General features: G+C 37.8%; 1 protein-coding gene across 6 annotated transcripts in view; it reads right to left on the bottom strand.

Annotated features, from left to right (window-relative positions):
* Positions 1 to 21,732, bottom strand: part of MAP3K5 (mitogen-activated protein kinase kinase kinase 5) — a 244,162-nt gene that overhangs the window by 123,184 nt on the left and 99,246 nt on the right. For all 6 annotated transcript variants that reach the window (XR_002521757.2, XM_003898125.5, XM_031667401.1 and 3 more), the window contains 4 exons: positions 21,084 to 21,277; positions 19,808 to 19,976; positions 18,544 to 18,650; positions 16,736 to 16,906 (listed from right to left, as the gene is read on the bottom strand). Coding sequence is in view for 5 of the 6 variants with exons in the window: in XM_003898125.5 (XP_003898174.1) it covers positions 16,736 to 16,906; positions 18,544 to 18,650; positions 19,808 to 19,976; positions 21,084 to 21,277 (641 nt within the window). In the remaining variant the exon portion in view is untranslated. The remainder of the gene's footprint in view (positions 1 to 16,735; positions 16,907 to 18,543; positions 18,651 to 19,807; positions 19,977 to 21,083; positions 21,278 to 21,732) is intronic.

The raw sequence follows: 21,732 nt of genomic DNA, 5'->3' as shown, positions 1-21,732 counted from the left end.
TGTCATGGGTGGGAATATTTAATCTTCCTACAAATGAGGACAGTGTATTTCTAACAATAATACAACAGCATAGATTATAGTCTCTATCAAAGAAAGCTGTGATTAACATCAAATGGTAAAAGAATCAATAGTAGCTGCCTCTGATTACTGAGCACCTACTAGGTACAAGGCACTGAATGAGACATTTCAGGCATAATACTTCTAATTCTGACAACTCTTTAAAGTAGGGGGAATTCCTTGTCAACAAGAAAATTGAAGCACAGGAATATAAAGTTATGCAGTGAGGAAGTGGTCAAGCAGGAACTCTACCCAGTTCTGCTGGATTCCAAAGCCTAGGCCCTTTTCTTTGTATGGCTCTGCCTACCCTTTGGTTTATACTAACAATTTTTGTAGTTCCTTTTCATTGTTTTCTGGGAATTTTTTGTTTTTGTTTTTAATAAAAGGGAGTTGAATGAAACAGGAAAAATAAAAATGAGAAATAAATGAGAGAATTGCTTTTATATTAAGGATAAGGCTTGTATTCTATATACAACAGAAACAGATACTGACATATTCTAAAAAGAATGGTGTTTTTCACAATCTATTTGATCAGTCTCATAAAACAAAAGACTAATACTTCAAAAAGACTTACAAGGCAATACTGCTGAAATGCACCCATAAAAACACACCAAACAAGAGTTTTATATTGTTGAGAATGTTACAGTTTAGCAAGAGGATACGTAAATATGAACAATATGTAAGTCTATACATAAAGAAACCTATAAACAATGATTAAAAGTGCAAAACTATCTATAAAGATAGATAAATAAAAGGATGAAGCTGAATTAGATAAGACTTTATAAAGGAAATAAATCTTAGGGAACTACACATTTACATCTTAAGAGAAATTTAGTGCCTATCTTTGAGTAACCATACAAAGTTATTTCCACTCCTGTTGATTTTTTTTTTTTAATTTTAGCACTAAATATTTGTTGAAAGGGGCAAATAATTTTTTTTTTTTTGAGATGAAGTCTCACTCTGTCACCCAGGCTAGAGTGCAATGGTGCAATCTTGGCTCACTGTAACCGCCGCCTCCCAGGTTCAAGTGATTCTCCTACCTCAGCCTCCCGAGTAGCTGTGACTACAGGCATGCGCCACCACACCCAGGTAATTTTTGTATTTTTAGTAGAGATGGGGGTTCACCATGTTGGTCAGACTGGTCTCGAACTCCTGACCTCAGGTGATCCACACACCTCGGCCTCCCAAAGTGCTGGGATTACAGGCATGAGCCACCGCACCCAGCAAAAAGGGGGCAAATAATTTGCATTATTTAATTCATTATTTCATTTAAAAGTTGAAAACTTTTCTTTCAAGCTTTCAAAGCAATAGGTTTCTGTTCAAGAATTGCCTTATGATTAGTACCGTATTTTTCACCTGATTGCAAACTAGCTTAAAAGCAGTTAAGTCCTTGATTATAGAGTGAGTGAAGTCTTCACAAAAAAGACTTTTCACTTTTCACATCTGCACTGATATGTTCAACAGAAATCAAAAATAAAGAAAATATTTTTGAACTGATTATTTCTAGCTGGAATATCTACTTTCCAACAAAGAAGACACTGAGCTCAAGTCAAGTTCTTGCTATTTTTCATTGTTGTGATATAACAGCTGTGATTCTTTCTATGAGACACAAAGGTAATTAAATTAGAATTTCATGGTGTTTTTTATCTCTAGGGATATTTCTGAAATTAACACTCATAAAATAACTCAGAAACAAAGCAGGACAGCATGTGAAGAAACTAATGCTGAATCACCCTGCTGTTGTGATCTGCTGGTGGGGGTATAACCCTCCAATTCAAACTACTTATTTGTGTACATATCTTCTTATAATAGAAAACTCGGGAACAAAATAAAAGAACCCCAAGTTCTAACTGTGTTTTTCCAGTCCTTTTACCACGCACATATTTTTTTCCCAAGAAAAGAGAATCACACTATTTTTATGATCTGCTGTTTAACTGATGAAATATCATGATGCATGTTACTATTAAACATTTTTCAAAACCACAATTTTCTTCTGGGCATATACTTAAAATAATTGAAAGTAGAACCTTAAAGAGATATTTATACACCAATGTTTAAAGTAGCATCATTTACAATAGCCAAAAAAGTTGGCAACAATTTAAATGTCCATCAAGAGATGAATGGATAAACAAAATGTGGTATAAACACACAACACAGTTATTATTCAACCTTACAAAGGAAGGAAATTCAGACACATGCTACAACACGGAGGAAGATTTGAGGGCCTTACACTTAGCAAAATAAGACAGCCACACACACACACAAAACCCAAACCAAATATGACACCACTTACGTGAGGTACTTACAGTAGTCAAATTCAGAGAGATTTATAGAAAGACAGAAAATGATGGTGCCTAGGGTCAGGGGAAGGAGAGAATGTGAAGTTGTTGTCTAACAGATACAGAGTTTCAGCTGTGCAAGATAAAAAAATTTTCTGTGGATGGATGGTGATGATAGTTGCATAACAATATGAATGTACTTAATGCCACTAAACTGTACACTTAAAATGGTTAAAATGGTAAATTTTATGTTATATATATTTTGCCACCAAATTTTGAATGAATGATACTCCATCCTTTGTAAATGTGATTCTTTGCTTAACAACTTCTCTATTTTTGGATATTTAGATTTCTTCCAACTTTTTGTGAAGTTCAGTGTCATGAACACCATTGCAGATCTTTGTTTCTATGTCTACCATTTCTTTAGGATAGTTTCCCAGTGACAGAACTGGATCATAGAACATGAATGATTTCAAAGCTCTTGATGCACAATGCCAAACTGCTTTCCAGAAAGGTCTTTACCAATTCACATTCTCAAGAGCGGTGTAGGAGGGTGACTTTTACAGCGCACCCATGCCAAAATAAATTATTCTCATCTTTGCCAATTGATTGCAACAAGAAAGAATAGCTCAGGATTCTAACTTGCTCTAATTTGATTACTCTTAAGGGTGAACAGTTTTCATATGTTTATGATGCGTGTACACTTATTCTTGCAATAACTGCCCCAATTATTTAAAAAGAAATGCAAACCCATATTCTGAGAAGGTTGGAAAGATGGGAAGAGATACACTTGCAAGAGCTCTGAAGGGGAAGTGGGGTTGGGGGTTTAGATTCAATCTTTGAGGCTATGAAGAACAGTAAAGATTTAGGAGGAAGGGAGTGACAACAAATATGGAGAAAATCTAAATATTTCATGCAAGGGGAATAGTTACATTAACCAATTATGATTAATCTATGCTGTAAGATGGATCCACTAAAGCAGAATCTCCAGGGGCAAAGAATTTCACATTGCTGAAAAATTCTCTAAGTAATTCTGATGTTCTCAGCCAGATTTGCAAACAATCGCTTTGGTTCACTAAATGAAATCACTCCTATTCTTCCATATTCTCCTTCCTTTTCAGTATAATGCTTGACAAATATCTAGTTCTCTCCCTCATTCCTCTGATAACTGAATTACATAAAGCAAGCCTTAGTTTCTCTCCTTGGGTGCTCCTTCTTTGTTAGTCAATTAGGAAACCTCTACAGAGACATAGTAAATACTCATTCTGGCCGTGTACAGTGGCTCATGCCTGTAATCCCAGCACTTTGGAAGGCTGAGGAAGGATCAGTTGAGCCCAGGAGTTTGAGATCAGGCCTGGGCAACATAGTGAGACACCCATCTCTAGAAAAAATTTGAAAAATCAGCTGGGTGGTGGTGCACATGGGTAGTCATGGATACTTCAGAGGCTGAGGCAGAAGGATAGTTTGAACCCAGGAGGCTGAGGCTGCAGTGAGCCACAGTCACAACACTGCACTCCAGCCTGGGTGACAGAGTGAGTTCTTGTCTCAAAAAAAAAAAAAAAAAACAGGCCTGTAATCCCAGCACTTTGGGAGTCCGAGGTGGGCAGATCACGAGGTCAGGAGATTGAGGCCATCCTGGCTAACATAGTGAAACCCCATCTCTACTAAAAATACAAAAAAAAAAAAATTAGCCGGGTGTGGTCACAGGTGCCTGTAGTCCCAGTCACTTGAGAGGCTGAGGCAGGAGAATGGCATGAACCCGGGAGGCGGAGCTTGCAGTGAGCCGAGATCGCGCCACTGCACTCCAGCCTGGGTGACAGAGCGAGACTCCATCTCAGAATAAATAAATAAATAAATAAATAAATATATATATATATATATATTTTATATATGTATATATAATTCTTAGACCTCAACTTGGTCATGCCATAACACAGCTTCATCCAATCCATCGTCTGCTGAATGTGCTTTAAATCAAGGTCAAAGCTTCAGACCAATGTTCCAGGGCACTTGTTTACAAAGCAACTATGGACACGCTGTGTGTTTTACCCAAGTTCCTAGGTCATTCTGGAACTAGTGATCCCTTAGGAACCCTGTACATCTGGTCACCAATGAGCTGGTGTCATGCTGAGTTACTAAGAACTCTTCAGGCCTTGTGTTCTAAAAATAAAAATCAACCAAAATTTGGGGACTCATATAACAGACACAATAAAGGACTAAGCAAAAATGATGTTAATGCAACTATGGTGAGATAAAACTCTGGAGGTGGGGAGAGAGGGGGGAGGAGGGTGGTAAAAATGAAGAGAACACTGAGAAACAACTTGAAGCCAAGACAAAGGAAACAAGGCTAATCTGGCAAATGGAAAATCGACATTGCTCTTTATTTGTCTGTTGATTAGTTTGTTATATAACTCTTCCAAAGTAGAGCCAACCCCATTAATAATGTAAAAACTAAATCTTTATTAGGCACACATTACTGTTTGAATAGCACTGTCACTGACGTAAAAGAAAATTAGTTGATAAGGCCAGGCTCGCTGTTCTTCCCCAAGTTACTATGGAAAAATGAACATACTAATGCTAAAAGCAGACCTAATGCTTTTAATTTCCTAGTTATGGATCTTTTTTGGCATTATAACAAGAAAGACATGATTATGCTAATACAGTACAAACACCTAATTTCCTTTCGAAGTTCTCAAAATGACTTCATATCTTCCCTTAAGAACAAGAACACCATTTTCTCCAAAACCAAATGTGATTTCAGGCAAGCACTACCTATCCTACATGGTGCCACAATAGCCCTGATATATGAAATTCAGACAGGGCCTGGGTAAAAATTACAGATTCTACACATTTTCCCTCATTAGCTAAAATGTTTAGCTATATCCAGAAAGAAAAAAAATGACTTTTAGAAATATTTTATAACAAGGGAAATTTAATATAGTCAATGTTCATTTTGAACATGGATAAATATATCAAATATGTAAAGAAATACAAAATGGGGGGGCAGAAAAAATACAAAATTATTCACTAAGGATGTATTATACACCAAGGATATAACACTAAAGGCTTACTAAATTTCAGGACTTTAACATATGTTGTTTTATTCAGTCCTCACAACAAAGCACTCATCCCAAAGAGATTAGTCTAAACCGATTGTAATAACCCCATCCTCTTTGCTAGTGATTTGTGTAGTTTGGGGCTGATGAAATACTAGAAGCATGAAGGCATAAAGAAAGTCTGGAATGGGTTTTTACAAGCATGTTTTCTCAGTCCTAAGAGAATGATACAGGAAAAGATTGTCTCATTTCCCCTCAACACTGGTGCAGCTAATCTGGATTGATCCTGGAATGGCCATAGCCATCTTGCAACCCTGAGTAGGGCAGCCCAAGGTCAGAGCCACCCATGGCCATAGCAAGAAAAAGGACCTGACTGATGTCTTTCAGTTGCTGGTTCAACCTGCACTTAAGCCAGTCCTACTTCTGAACTTCATGTTTTAGGAGATACACTTTCTTATGATTAAACCCATTGGAGTAAGGTAAGGTGTTCTGCTACTTGCAATATGCCAAGAGCATTCTAATTCATCTAAGCAAGTGTTAATTTTTTTTTAAGTAAGAAAATAGAATATTCTAAGGGTAATTTGCCCAAGATCACACTGTTTCCAAGTATTGTATCAACATTGATCCCTTGTGAGTCTCCCCTTAGTTCATACTTCTTCAACAAAACTGAAATCTAGACATTTCTGGAAATGTCTATGCCTGGAAACTTCAGGAAGGAGGGCCTAGGATACAGTAAAAACAACACTGGATCTGAAAAAGTAAGATTTGAAATTTTATTAATCACAGAGCAACATGAAATTCACTGGAATTCTTTGACTTTCAATTTCGTCAGTTGCAATATGTGAAGTGGCCAGGTGTGGTGGCTCCCATCTGTAATCCCAGCACTTTGGGAAGCTGGGGCATTAGTATCATTTTGCTCCAGGAATTCGAGACTAGCCTGGGCCACATAGCGAGATCCCATCTCTACAAAAAAATAAAAAAGTAGCCAGGCATGGCAGCATACGCCTGTGGTCTCAGCTACTTGAGAGGCTGAGGTGGGAGGATCACCTGAGCCCAGGAGTTCAGGGCTGCAGCAAGCTGTGATCTGTGCTGGGCGAAAGAGTGAGACCCTATCTCAATTTTTTTTTTTTTTTTAACAGGAAGAAAAATGTCAGCCTTGCCTACTTCACAAGGTTCCTGTAAGCCTCCCTCATTAGTAACATGCATAGAACTTTGTGTGAACTGTAAGGGTTAAGGGCTCAATTATTATTAATATTTCTATCTATCTGAGCAAATACTGCATATAACAAAATTTTCTAAATAAGTCATACTGCATAGGAATTCAGCATAACCATTTGTGGTTTATTTTTAGATTGGCTTAAAAAAGAAAATGTGGAGATAATCTGGCAATGAGAACTTCCGCGGTCCTCTAAGGCATGGTGATTTGTCCCTAACACTTCCTTGGATCATCTCCAGGGGTTAAGTTTGCCACTTCAGAAACTTGGTGACTGTTTTTTAGGATGTAAGTCTCAGCTCTTTAGTCACAAATTCTCACCCTTTGAAAGCTGGCTCTCCTCCCAGCTTCTCACCCTCTCTGCTGTCATCTTGCTCCTTCTCCTGCAGCCCAAGTCATCCTCTAACTAGCATGTGATGGGCACCACTGCTGCCTTTAACTAATTTAAATCTTTATATTGAAAAGCTATGAGAAAAATGTCACAACCTTTTAAATACAAACTGCATTATTTCAGCCATTCTCAAGAGCTTAGATGAACAAAAATAACTAAGGAAATGACAAGGCAAAACATCAAATGTTAGAGAACCATTTTTTTTTTAACGGTTAAATTAGGATGTATTCATTCAAACCATTCACTCTCTGTCTCACATAAGAGTCAACAATCACTTTGTTCCAACAATATACTGTAATTCAGCACACTTAGAAAAATCTAAACCAGCCAGGCGCGGTGGCTCACGCCTGTAATCCCAGCACTTTGGGAGGCAAGGCAGGTGGATCAGTGGAATCCAGGAGTTCAGGATCAGCCTGGGCAACATGGGAAAACCTTGTCTCTGCAAAAAATACAAAAATTAGCTGGGCATGGTGGCATGCACCTGTAGTCCCAGCTACTCAGTAGGCTGAGACAGGAGGATTGCTTGAACCCAGGAGCTCAAGGCTGTGGTGAGCCAAGATTGCACCACTGCACTTGAGCCTGGAAGACAGAGCAAGAGCCTGTTCTAAAATAATAATAATAATCTAAATCATTTTTCCCCTATTTTCTGTTTCACATTCTGAACCCACAACTAAAGCTATCAGAAAATAGATCACATCAGAGGCTCTCTGTAGCACTAAAATGCTGCCATTTAGTACTTGGATCAGATAATATGCCTCCCTCTACTGTGGGTCAGGAACATTTATTAATATTATTAAAAAGGAGAATTGCAGAAAAAGTTCGATGAGCCATTGTAATCACAACTGCTTGGATTCTCTTTCCATTGAGTTGGCGCTCTTATCCTTAAACTTTCCATGGTCAGTGGCTTACTGTTTATTCAAGTCAACAGAAAATGACTCAGTCCATGGAAAGAAGCCCGAGGCACTGACTACCTGCCCTAACACCTCACTCCTTATCCCAGCACCAGCATTTAAGAAATGAAAACCCAGAGGATTATGACTCAAAAGAAAAAAAAAAAAAAAAGGTCAGTGGAAACATCCCTTTGGGATGCATGACTAATGAGGGGGATAATCCTGGGTACATCTGGCCAGATGCCCAACAACCTCAGCAGCCCTGCTCTCTGTTAGCACCTTGACAGGGCAGTTTTCCTTCTCAGCTCTAACAGAAAGGGAGGTCGGGGACAATGCCAACACAAATAAGAGTATGTCTGCACTACAGTGGAAGCTGGACAAAACACTAAGAAATATCAAAATAGCTTTATAAGCAAGAACATGAAAAGACATCTATTTTAAGATTGGGGAGTGGGGGATCTCTTTTAGTGTTAAATAGGACAAATGGATATAATGACAATAATGGCAGATTATGGATGGGTCCACTACAGTAAAAGTGGCATTCTTACATTACTAAATAAATCAGTTAAGTGTCATGTGCAAGATCAACTCCTGAAGACTGTCCCATTAGAAGACTTTGAGCTCATAAACTAGGTATTGATAGAATGTATCTCAAAATAATAAGAGCTATTTATGACAAACCTACAAGCAATATCATACTGAATGGGCAAAAGCTAGAAGCATTCCCTTTGAAAACCGGCACAAGACAAGGATTCCCTCTCTCACCACTCCTGTTCAACATAGTATTGAAAGTTATGGCTAGGGCAATCAGGCAAGAGAAAGAAATAAAGGTTATCCAGATAGGAAGACAGGAAGTCAAATGGTCTCTGTTTGCAGATGACATGATTGTATATTTAGAAAACCCCATCATCTCAGCCCAAAATCTCCTTAAACTGATAAGCAACTTCAGCAAAGTCTCAGGATACAAAATCAATGTGCAAAAATCACAAGCATTCCTATACACCAATAACAAACAGAGAGCCAAATCATGAGTCAACTCCTATTCACAATTGCCACAAAGAGAATAAAATACCTAGGAATACAATTTACCAGGGATGTGAAGGACCTCCTCAAGGAGAACTACAAACCACTGCTCAAGGAAATCAGAGGACACAAACAAATGGAAAAACATTCCATGCTCATGGATAGGAAGGATCCACATCATGAAAATGGCCATACTGCCCAAAGTAATTTATAGATTCAATGCTATCCCCATCAAGCTACCACTGACATTCTTCATAGAATTAGAAAAAACTACTTTAAACTTCATATGGAACCAAAAAAGAGCCCATATATCCAAGACAATCTTAAGCAAAAAGAACAAAGCTGGAGGCATCACGCTACCTGACTTCAAACTATACTACAAGGCTACAACAGTAACCAAAACAGCATGGTACTGGTACCAAAACAGATATATAGATCAATGGAACAGAACAGAGGCCTCAGAAATACCACCACACATCTACAACCATCTGATCTTTGAGAAACCTGACAAAAACAAGCAATGGGGAAAGAATTGCCTACTTAATAAATGATGTTGGGTAAACTGGCTAGCCATATGCAGAAAGCTGAAACTGGACCCCCTCCTTACACCTTATACAAAAATTAACTCAGGATGGATTAAAGACTTACATGTAAGACCTAAAACCATAAAAACCCTAGAAGAAAACCTAGGCAATACCATGCAGGATATAGTATGGGCAAAGACTTCATGACTAAACCACCAAAAGCAATGACAACAAAAGCCAAAATCGACCAATGGGATCTAATTAAACTAAAGAGCTTCCGCACAGCAAAAGAAACAATCATCAGAGTGAACAGGCAACCTACAAAATGGGAGAAAATTTTTGCTATCTACCCATATGACAAAGGGCTAATATCCAGAATCTACAAGGAACTTAAATTTACAAGAAAAAAAACAACCCCATCAAAAAGTGGGTGAAGGATATGAACAGACACTTTTCAAAAGAAGACATTTATGTGGCCAACAAACATATGAAAAAAAAGCTCATTATCACCGGTAATTAGAGAAATGCAAATCAAAACCAAAATGAGATACCATCACACGCCAGTTAGAATGGCAATCATTAAAAAGTCAAGAAACAACAGATGCTGGAGAAGGTGTGGAGAAATAACGTTTTTACACTGTCAGTGGGAGTGTAAATTAGTTCAACCATTGTGGAAGACAGTGCTTTGATTCCTCAAGGATCTAGAACCAGAAATATCATTTGACCCAGCAATCCCATTACTCAGTATATACCCAAAGGATTATAAATCATTCTACTATAAAGACTCATGCACACACGTGTTTATTGCAGCACTGTTAACAATAGCAAAGACTTGGTAGCAAAGACTTGGACCCAACGCAAATGCCCATCAATGATAGACTGGATAAAGAAAATGTGGCACATATACACCATGGAATAGTATGTAGCCATAAAAAAGGGTGAGTTCATGTCCTTTGCAGGGACATGGATGAAGCTGGAAACCATCATTCTCAGCAAACTAACACAGGAACAGAAAAGCAAACACCGCATGTTCTCACTCATAAGTGGATGTTGAACGATAAGAACACATGGACACAGGGAGGGGAACATCACGTAATGGGGCCTGTCAGGGGTGGGGGCTAGGGGAGGCGTAGCATTAGGAGAAATACCTAATGTAGATGTTGGGTGGATGGGTGCAGCAAACCACCATGGCATATATATACACCTATGTAACAAACCTGCACATTCTGGACATGCATCCCAGAACTTAAAGTATAATTAAAAGAAAGAAAGAAAGAAAGAAGTCTAGAAATCTTTGAGCTCTAACAGCATTTTCTGTTCTTACTAGAAAATAAATGGATAGCTTAAAATGAAATCATAAAAATCCTGACATCTTCAATTTGACCTGAAGACCTTGAACACAACGCTCTTTTGAAAGGCAGTTAATGTTCCTAGGCTAAATGGGAATTATTAAAATAAAAGAGCCAGAATTTGTAAGTACAGAAAATTGAAACAAAAACAAAACCAGAAAAAACTCCGCTCCTTAACTGAACTTTATGCGACCTTGAAAGCTTTCAGTCTTCTAGATTATTTTGTTTTCAAATGGAAAGACACTTCTATTTTATCCTGGTACACAATGCACTCTGACTTCATAGGAGATATTTCCTATCTTAATTCATTAACCTTGAAAACCAGGCCTTTTTGGACTACCTATGCATTTCATTGTCACATACCAAAGCATTTTATGCTGGGCATAATGTTTCTCAAACATCCAACTCTAAATTTCCTACAACTAAGAATTTTCCTAAAGTGTAAACATCAGGGTAATAAAAAGCCTGCAAAATTACACTCCTCTTTTTTAACAGCAGAAAACAACAACAAAAACTTGGTTAAGGCCAAGTACAGTGGCTCATGCCTATAATCCCACCATTCTGGGAGGCTGAGGCAGGAGGATCACTTGAGGTCAGGAGTTCAAGACTAACCTGGCCAAAATAGCAAGACCGCATCTCTGCAAAATATTTAAAAATTAGCCAAGTGTTGTAGCGTACACCTGTAGTCCCAGCTACTCAGGAGATTGAGGCAGGAGGACTGTTTGAGGCCAGGAGTTTGAGACTGCATTGAGTTATGACTGTGTTACTGTACTCCAGCCTAGACAACAGAGCAAGGCACTGTTTCTAAAAAATAAAAATTTTAAAAATAAATTTGGTTAAAATAAACTGTAAAATTCTTAGCAGTGTAATAAAAATTTATAGTACAAATGTAAAAGTCCAAAGCTTCCCTAAAGGATCTAGGAAATTACCATCCCCAAGTGTTTCTCCTTCTTCCCATTACCCTACTTTCAGTTGTTGCTATGGTTTGAATGTTTCTCCCCAAAAACAAGTATTGGAAGCTTAATCCCCAGTGCAACAGTGTTAGGAGATGAAGTCTAATGAAAGGTGAAAGGCCACGTGGGCTCTGACCCCATGAAAAGATTAATGCTGTTATATCAAAAGTCAGTTCCGTATAGAAGGAGTGGGCTCCTTTTAAAAGAATGTGTTCAACCCCATTTGCCCGCTGTCTCCTTCCCCGTCTGCCATGAGCTGATGTAACAAGAAGGCCCTTGCCAGATGCTGGCCCCTTGATATTGGACTTTCCAGCCTCCAGGACTACGAGAAGTATATACGTATTCATTGTAAATTACCCAGTCTCTTGTATTCTGTTTTGGCAGCACATAAAATAACTAAGACAGTCCCTCTAAACTGTGAAAATGATCTAAGATTTCTAAAAGCTAAGATTTCTGTTTCAAAACTTAAAAAAAATTATGGCTACCATACAGGAACTCCTAAACTAAGTTGGCCTCCTTTAATTTTTTTTTTAAATCAAGGACTATTTTGGGAATGTGGTAGGAATACTAAGTACAAAAGAATAATATAAGCAACGCCCCAATATACTTCCTACTCAGCTTAAGAAATAAAATATTTTTAATATACTTGAAATTGCATGTGAATCACTCCAGGATCTCTTTCTACTTCTTCCTCCCCACTGGTAACCATTATACTGAATTTGGAGGTTATGATGCCCATCCGTGCATCTATACTTATACTAAATCTCTATGACTGTTTTTAAACATTCTATAAATTATACTGTACTCTGTATCCTTCTGCCACTTGCTTACTTTGCTCAACTTTTTTAAAAGTTTTTTTTAATGTTGAAACTTTTATGTAGAGAAACATCTGAGATTTACTGTAAGGTATATAAATCTGCTGGATCTAGGGGAGGCAAGTTCTCAACTTTCCTCAACAATGCCAAAATCTCTTAAGTGCGTATAGAAATTTATAGCACAACCAGCAGGCATTAGGACTCACATGTCTCTAACATCCTGGCTAACAACTGATATTGTCAGATTTATAAATTTTGGTTAATCTGAATAGAGAAAAGTGGTATAAAAATAATCTTTTTATATGTTTCAAAAATGCGTTTATTGGCCATTTGTGATTCCATTTTTGTGAATAATCTGTTCATATCCTATGCATTTTTTAAATCTCTTTTTCTTAGAGATATTTTGAGGAGTTATTTATATATACTGAATACATATACTATATTGGTTACATGCATTGTTCCCTGTCTGTGATTTCTTTGTTGATGGTATCTTTTATATTTATTCATATATTTATCATTTCTACTGCTATATGCATTTTCCTACAGATCCATTTGGTTTCATTTCCCCTCAGCCTAAAGACTTTAACATTTCTTGTAGTGAAGTTCTGCTGGCAACAAATTATCTCAGTTTTGACTTATCTAGAATTGTCTTTACTTCACTCCCATATTTTAAAGACATTATCACTGGATATAGAGTTCTTGGTTGATTGGGTTTCTTTCTTTCAGCACTTTAATGTTATTCCATTATCTTTTGGCTTCCTTCTGATAAGAAGTCAGCACTCACTCTTTCCCCTGATGTATCTTCTTTCTTAGGCTGCATTTATGACATTTTTTTGTATTTCTGTTTTTCACCAATTTTACTATGATGTGCCAAGAGATAATTTTCTTTGATATTTATGCTTCTTGGGTTTTGCTGAGCTTCCTAGATCTGTGAGCTGTTTTCTATTTGTTTGTTTGTTTGAACAGATTTGGATAATATTTGACCATTAATTCTTCAAATATTATCCCTGCAATAGTATATCTCTCCTCTCCTTCTGGGACTCCAGTTAAAAGTATTTAGACCACTCAAGGCTGGGTGCGGTGGCTCACACCTGTAATCCCAGCACTTCAGGAGGCCAAGGCAGGTGGATCACCTGAGGTCAGGAGTTTGACACCGGCCTGGCCAACCTGGGGAAACCCCGACTCTACTAAAAATACAAAAAGTAGCTGGGCATGGTGGGGCATGCCTGTAGTCCCAGCTACTTGGGAGGCTGAGGCACGAGAATCACTTGAACCCAGGAGGCAGAGGTTGCAGTGAGCTGAGATTGCGCCCCTGAACTCCAGCCTGGGCGACAGAGCAAGACTCTGTCTCCAAAAAAAAAAAAAAAAAAAGTATTTACACCACTAAATGCCACAGGTCATTGAAACTATTAATGACTTAATCTTTTTCTTTCCTCTGCTTCAAATTTAATGATTTCTGATAACCTGTTTCCAAGTTTATTGCTCTTTTATTGTATTGTGTCCTACCTGCTGTTAATCTGATTTGATGACATTTCAACTTCAGATATTGCACTTTTCAGTTCTAGAACTCCCATTTGGTTATTTCCAGTTTCCAAATATCTCCTATAATTCCCCATATTTTCACCCATTTTATTCATCTTTTCAAGTAGATTCTTTGATATATTTATCATTGTTATTTTTATGTCCTTGTCTGGTAATTCTAAACTCTGTTTTATCTATGGGTTTATTTCTATGACTAATTTTTTTCTTAATTATGAATCACACTTTCCTATTTCTTCATCTCTTTAGTAGTTGGGGTTTTTCTTTTTCTTTTTTATTTGTTTTTGTTTTTTAAATAAGACAAGGTCTTATTATATTGTCCAGGCAGGTCTTGAACTCCTGGGCTCAAGCCATCTTCCCACCTCAGCCTCTTGAGTAGCGGGAACAATGGACACATGCCGCTACACCCAGGTTCCTTAGTGATTTTTATGGTGTACTAAACATTTTGGATCATACGCTATAGAGAGTTTGGATTTGTTATCCTCCTCTTAAGAGTATTTAGTCTTTTTGTTTGTTTGTTTTGAGACAGTGTCTCACTCTGTCGCCCAGGTTGGAGTGCAGTGGCACGATCTCGGCTCACTGCAACCTCCACCTCCCGGGTTCACACCATTCTCCTGCCTCAGTCTCCCGAGTAGGTGGGACTACAGGCATCCGCCACCACGCCCGGTTAATTTTTTGTATTTTTAGTAGAGACGGGGTTTCACCGTGTTAGCCAGGATGGTCTCAATCTCCTGACCTCGTGATCTGCCCACCTCGGCCTCCCAAAGTGCTGGGATTACAGGTGTGAGCCACCGTGCCCAGCCAAGAGTATTTAGTTTTTAAATAAAAGGTAAATAAATTATTGGTGGTTCACCTTGTTCACACAAAGCCTTATCCCACTGAATGTCCAGGTCCTCTGGCAACCTCAAACTCACTCTCAGGCCAATAAGACTGTGATTTCCTGCTAGAGTTCTATCTGTCCTGCTCCCTGCAGACCAGGGAATTCCCCAAGGGAAAAGCCATTCAAATGTGGAGTTTATCCTATGTGGTGCCCGTCAGCCAAGGATGAAAACCTCTCCAGTTTCTGGCCACTTTTAGTCACTCTTCAGTGCTTTCCAACTTTTTCCAACATTTATAATTGTTATCAACAGGAAGATCAGCACAATAGAATCTACTCTGCTGTTTCCAAAAGCTATTACTTTGATAAGCAGAAGCCAATTTTCATGCAGACCATTTTCCCAATCTTATCTCTTATGGTACATGGCGTTTTTAAGCCTTGTTTAAGAAATCTTTGCCCCAGCCAGGGCAACATGGTGAAACTCTCTCTCTACCAAAAATACAAAAAATTAGCCAGGAGTGGTGGCACACACCTGTGGTCCCAGCTACTCAGGAGGCTGAGGTGGCAAGATCACTTGAGCCCAGGAGGCGAAGGTGGCAGTGGACCGAGACTGCACCACTACACTACAGCCTGAGTGATGGAGCAAGACTTTGTCTCAAAAAAAAGAAAGAAATCTTTGCTTATCCAAAAGTCATATATAATTTGTACATTTTATTCTAAAAATATTTTTCTAAAATATTTTCTCATATTTTGGTCTTTAATTCACTTAGATTTCATTTTTTGTGCATGGCTTAAAATGGGGATAAAACTTTATTTTATTTTTCCAAGCAAATAAAGAAATTTTCCCAGTACCATTACTACAGAGTCCATCCTTTCCTTTACAGCTCATGAAGCTGATTCTGTCATAAATCTGGACTCAAGTATATCTCAGTCTATTCCAGGCTGTCTCTTCTATTCCAGTGCTTTGTTTGTCTACGCCTATAGCCACACTGCAATATCTTAATCATTACAGCTTTATAATGAGTCTTGTTAACTGGTGGAGCAAGTCCTTCCACCTTGTCCTTTTCCAGAATTGCTTTGCCTATTCTCAGTCCTTTATTCTTCCAAATAAATTTTGGAATTGGTTTTTCAAATCACATGAAAACCTCTGCTAGGGGGAATTCAAATCTTTAAAATATCAACCCTTCTCATCTAGAAAGTCGGTATATTTTTCCTTTCATTCAGGTCTTTTAAAATGTCTTTATATAAATTTTTCTACAAAATTATATTTTATTATTTACATTAATTATTTAAAATCTTTTTAAAATTATATTTCCTAAATTATCTTTTCATCTAATTTATCCTAATTTACTCTACCATGTTACATGAATTTTATCAAATTATTTACTAAAGTTATAAACTCTAAGATTGGCCAGGGATGGTGGCTCACACCTGTAATCCCAGGAGGCAGAGGCAGGTGGGTCACCGGAAGTCAGGAATTCAAGGCCAGCCTGGCCAACAGGGTAAAACCTGTCTCTAATAAAAATACAAAAATTAGCCAGGCATGGTGGCGGGCACCTGTAATCCCAGTTACTCGAGAAGCTTAGGCAGGCGAATTGCTTGAACTTGGGAGGCAGAGGTTGCAGTGAGCTGAGATCACGCCATTGCACTCCAGCCTGGGCAACAGAACAAGACTCCATCTCAAAAATAAAATAAAATAAAATCTAAGGTTTAGTTCATAATACACAATCTTATAGACTATAATAACAGTTTAACACTCTCATTTGCAAATACTTTTTTATGCTATGGATTTACCAAGTAAGTAGCTCATTTATATACTATATACTTACCAAGAAGCTCCATGGTCTCTGCTTTCCGTGTCTGTGAAATTAGAGTCCAAAAACATATCTTTGTAGATTCGACCAACTAGGCAATACATATCTGAAGCAACTTGTCCTTCACTTTGCACCATGGGAATCATAATATCAAGAGCTTTTGCTCTGTCTCCAGGGAGATTTCTCCTAAGGTAGAAAACATTGTTGTTTCAATATACATTACAGAAGCAATACAGGTCAATTCTTTTTAAAAAGCTCTATTTAACATGTTGATTCACATTAGAGAAATTTGCCAGGATAGAAACAATTAGATTTTGAGAGTCCTCTGTAAACCTCTGTCCTAGGCCTAATTTTTTGATTTATGCTATTGTATGTCTACTGGGTCTAACAAGGATTTCTTTTGAGTTTCTGTGTTGATAACGGTGATGGATTTGTACTTACTCATCCACAATCCTTCCGATTTCCCTGCAGCCTATATGCAGGTTCGAGTTGGTGAAATGAGATTAGAGCTGTAGTCTGTGGTTTTGAATAGGGCAGAGTAAGTTAATCCAAGTAGGGACAAAACCCTGACCTTAGGTTTCAATGGCTTTTGCTCCAAAACTTAGCAAACTCATTCACAGACGATACCAAAAATCAAATCAAACCCAACAACTGCTTGATTTCTACATGTGACTAACTGATTATCTAAGGAAGTTGCTTTATGTAGCATGTTTTAAAACAGTATGTGTAGACAGTTCACAAAACCAGATAAAAACTACATAGAGTTATCATTTCTTGGACCTTGAAAATATTATGCTAAGTGAAAGAGGTCAGTCACAAGGGATCACATACTGTACGATTCCACTGATACGAAATGTCCAGAATAGGCAAATCTGTAAAGACTGGAAGTAGATTCGTGGTTGCCTAGAGTTGGGGATTTGGGAGGGAAATGGAAGGGGGGCTGCTAATGGGTACAGGGTTTCCTTTTGGAGTGATGAAAATGTTTTAAAATTTATTGCTTTAATGAAATGCATTTCTTTTTTGTTTGTTTGGAGACAGAGTCTTGCTCTGTTGCCCAGGCTGGAAGGCAGTGGCATGATCTTGGCTCACTGCAACTTCTGCCTCTCAGGTTCAAGCGATTCTCCTGCCTCAGCCTCCTGAGTAGCCGGAACTACAGGCACACGCCGCCACGCCTGGCTAATTTTTTTGTATTTTAGTAGAGACGGGGTTTCACCGTGTTACCCAGGCTGGTCTCGAACTCCTGAGCTCAGGCAATCAGACCACCTTGGCCTCTCAAAGTGCTAGGATTGCAGGTGTGAGCCACCATGCCCAGCCTATGAAATATATTTCAATAAAGCTATTATAAAAAATGTATCATTTCTGTTCTCAATTACTACTCTAAATCTTCTGTCCATGAAATTCCTTTTTATCCTTTGTACTAAATATCTAACACTATGTTCACCTAGACATAACCATCCTTATTCTAGTGAAAACTTTTGTGTGAATGACCATCTGGTGATGAGTGTATTTGCTTAAACATAACATCATATTCATGTAACTTTTACAATTCTAAAAAATATGAATAGCAAATACAAACTTTGACAGAGCAGAAAACTGTAAGAATTTAAATATATCAACAGTGTGAGACTTTTTTTACTGAAAAATAAATCAGAAAAAAATAAGAATGTGTGCTTCCTATATTTCACAGGGTTGAAGCAGATATGCTAATATTACATTTTAATAGGGACTTCCGGCAATGCTGCAGTAAACACATTCCCTGTAAAGAAATGCAGGTTACACAATAATATGTTAACGCATTCTGGAAGGGAACTTTTTCTTCTTACCTATTCAGTGCAAATGCATAATGAAACTTCACATGGTGATGGGAGGCCAAATCAAAGGTTGGCAGTTTTTCTAAAGTCTCCACCAGCTTCACAATAGAATCATAGTCCTTTCAAACAAGATGAGAATAGCACAGAATTAAACCATTAGGAGAAAATTCTGACCATAACATGTCTTTTGACAACCAGGTATCTCAATTCAAGAAACGCATTAAAAAGACATTAGAATCCAGAGAACACTTTGAAGAACCTAGAATAAATAGTTTTTGTTTTCCTTCTAAAAGGTTTAGATCATATATATATATAAACATTAGAAACATAGTTACCATGTTGAACAAAAACTAAAAAAGCAAAAGAAACAAAAACACCAAGCATGATAATGCTCTGCTGTCTAAATATGGGTGGTTTATTTCTCCATAGAGCCAGATTCCTGGTATGCAGTGTTCTAGCAATTTCAGGGAAATAAAAATGTCAAGGACATGAGGCAATTTGTTGAACTTCTGTTACAAGTAGCAACACAGTTCCATGTCACATGAGTAAGCACTCCAGCCACAGGATCCTATGTGCCACAGCCCTCCATGGATATGAGTCTGTCTCAACCACATGAAGCCTTTACACAGACCTGAAAGGCTAGGAATGGAAAAAAGGAACCAGATGTCACTTAAATTTTACTATTAAAACCTAAGAGCAAATCCCTAACTTGGAGAGGATTTTATTCTACTTACCCTATTTTTAAAATTTTAAGACATGTCAATAAAAATGATATAGCCTGTTAGTGTGTTTTACATTACATATTTTTTAAAGTTATTTCTATAAGTAATCAATTACATATTTTTTTCCTTCGGGCAAGTTAGATTCAGCACTATCAATTTCAAGCAATACAATTTCAAGGGATAAAAAGTATGTCCAGAAAGCTCTAAAAATGTCTGCTATTTGCCAAAACAAAGCTTTCACTGACAGGTGTGCCTGAGGCGAACAGTAGAATAGACTGTGTCCACAGGTTCGCTGTGCCAGCAGATTTTTCTTTTTGTTCTTTTGGAGGAAAAAGTCAGGCCTTTACACAAGTCTTTCACAATCACTGATGGTTAACTCACATGAGTCTTTTTCATCCATCATAAAATTATAGGATGGAAAGCTTAAGAGAGTCAATAAAAAATTACGTGTAGTAACATGAACTGCTTACCAGCAAACTGAAATTTGAGGTTAATACTCCCTTATCCCTCCAACATGCTACATGACAAAGATTTCACTTTAAACATCTTCTCACCTGGATATCTCTGTAGGAAAGTAACAGATTTATGACAATATCTGCTGTCAAGACTTCGATATTATCTACTCGCTGCCGAATTCTTGCCAACTCAGCTGCCAATTCTTTACCAGTGTATAAATTACGAGCTTTCCTGATATCATTGAGTATAGATTCCCGGAAATACTGGCTGGTAAAAACATACACATTTCAAAGAGTTTGACATTAGAAATGATTTCAATTGAAAGCAATAATTTTAATAAAGAAATGAATGATATTTGCAGCAATAGCTATAAAGCATTTGTAGCTTTCAATTCATTCAGATGCCTTTAGTAAATATCTTACATATCTGGCATTATTAAGAAATTTAGCAGCCAATGTATTTCTTTTAATACTCTGCCTTCAGAAAGAATTAAAGGTAAAGGTACTCCATATTAATAAATTTTCCTGCAAAAAACCACTTAAAATGCCAAAACTTTGTTTTCCATTTTACTGTTTCCAGTATAAATTGTTCTAAATAAATTAGATGTACCTATGATTTTTTGTTTGTTTGTTTTTTGTCTTTGTTTGTGAGACAGAGACTCACTCTGTTGCCCAGGCCAGAGTATACTGGCATGATCCTGGCTCACTGCAACCTCCATCTCCTGGGTTCCAGCAATTATCTTGCCTCAGCCTCATGAGTAGCTGGGATTACAGGTGTGTATCACCATGCCAGGTTAATTTTTGTATTTTTGGTAGAGACAGGGTTTTGGCATGTTGGCCAGGCTGGTCTCGAACTCCTGATTTCAAGTGATCTGCCTACCTCGGCCTCCCAAAATGCTGGGATTACAGGCGTGAGCCACTGCACCAGCCATGATGTATGATTTGAACATAATACAACCTTAACTTTCTGACTCAGCCTATCATTTATTAACATAAATAATTGTTCTTCACTGAAAGAACAATTAGAGTTAAGAGTTAATTAAAGTTAAAATGTTCTTGCCCTTACACTAAAAGTCCTTGGACATTTATCCTGGTAATGTTTCTGTACTTGCTTTGTATATATTTTTAGTTCTACCATCACTATAAAGCAGTTAGTAGACTTTTTAATTTTTTGCTGATTTCAACTTGTCCTGTTGTTGTTCTGTGAATAAAATGTATTATGTGGCATCTATTTTATCTACTTGGAGGATAATAAACATTTTCCCCCTGGTTCTTAGATGTATACTAATATCTCAAGAGCACCTGATATCATGCACAAATAAAGAAGTAGAATAACACTTCATTATCATCAACAAATGGCATTATTAAACTTTACCTAGAACTTGCTTGTGCCACCTTCAAAAGTTGAATAAAACGATCCACAAGAGGTAAGCAGATGGGTCCAAGAAGCAGCTCGAAGTTCGGTTGCATGAGCTCTGTCAACCCCTTCATGAAGCTGCTGTCACAGCAGTAGACCTTGTTATGTGGCGTTATCATATAAGGAACAAAGGTGTAGTTCCCAGTGCACATCTGTGGAGAGAGGAGGCACCGGGAAGTGGGGAGCTGGCCTGGAGACACAGCACAGATGGTCCCATGTCTTACTCAGTTTCAATAATTCCAAATGCAAAGGGAAATAGAAAAGCCTCATTACTTATTTACGACCTATGACAATGAAAATTTCCCCAATTCCTTTCATTGCTCACTTCAAATAATTAGGACTTACAGATGATACCAAAAAAAGAGTGGAACAGTTTCTATCCATCAATTAAATATTGATTCACCATTTTCAAGGCCAGGGCACTACGTTACTGCTGTTGGAAAATGTAGTTTAAAGCATGGCCTTCAGCCTTCAGGGAACTTATAATTTAGTCACAGGGTGCAGCATACATATATGAAAATGCTACAAGCTCACATTTGAAGGGCTTCCTACACGTAAGGTGATGCTGCAAGTAGGTCCTGCTCAAATCCACTCCCCGGGAGGCTGC

Source organism: Papio anubis, chromosome 6, assembly GCF_008728515.1.
Source record: "Papio anubis isolate 15944 chromosome 6, Panubis1.0, whole genome shotgun sequence".
Classification (NCBI taxonomy): domain Eukaryota; kingdom Metazoa; phylum Chordata; class Mammalia; order Primates; family Cercopithecidae; genus Papio; species Papio anubis.
The sequence above is the reverse complement of the archived record's forward strand: the minus strand, read 5'-3'. Positions and strand labels throughout refer to the sequence as shown.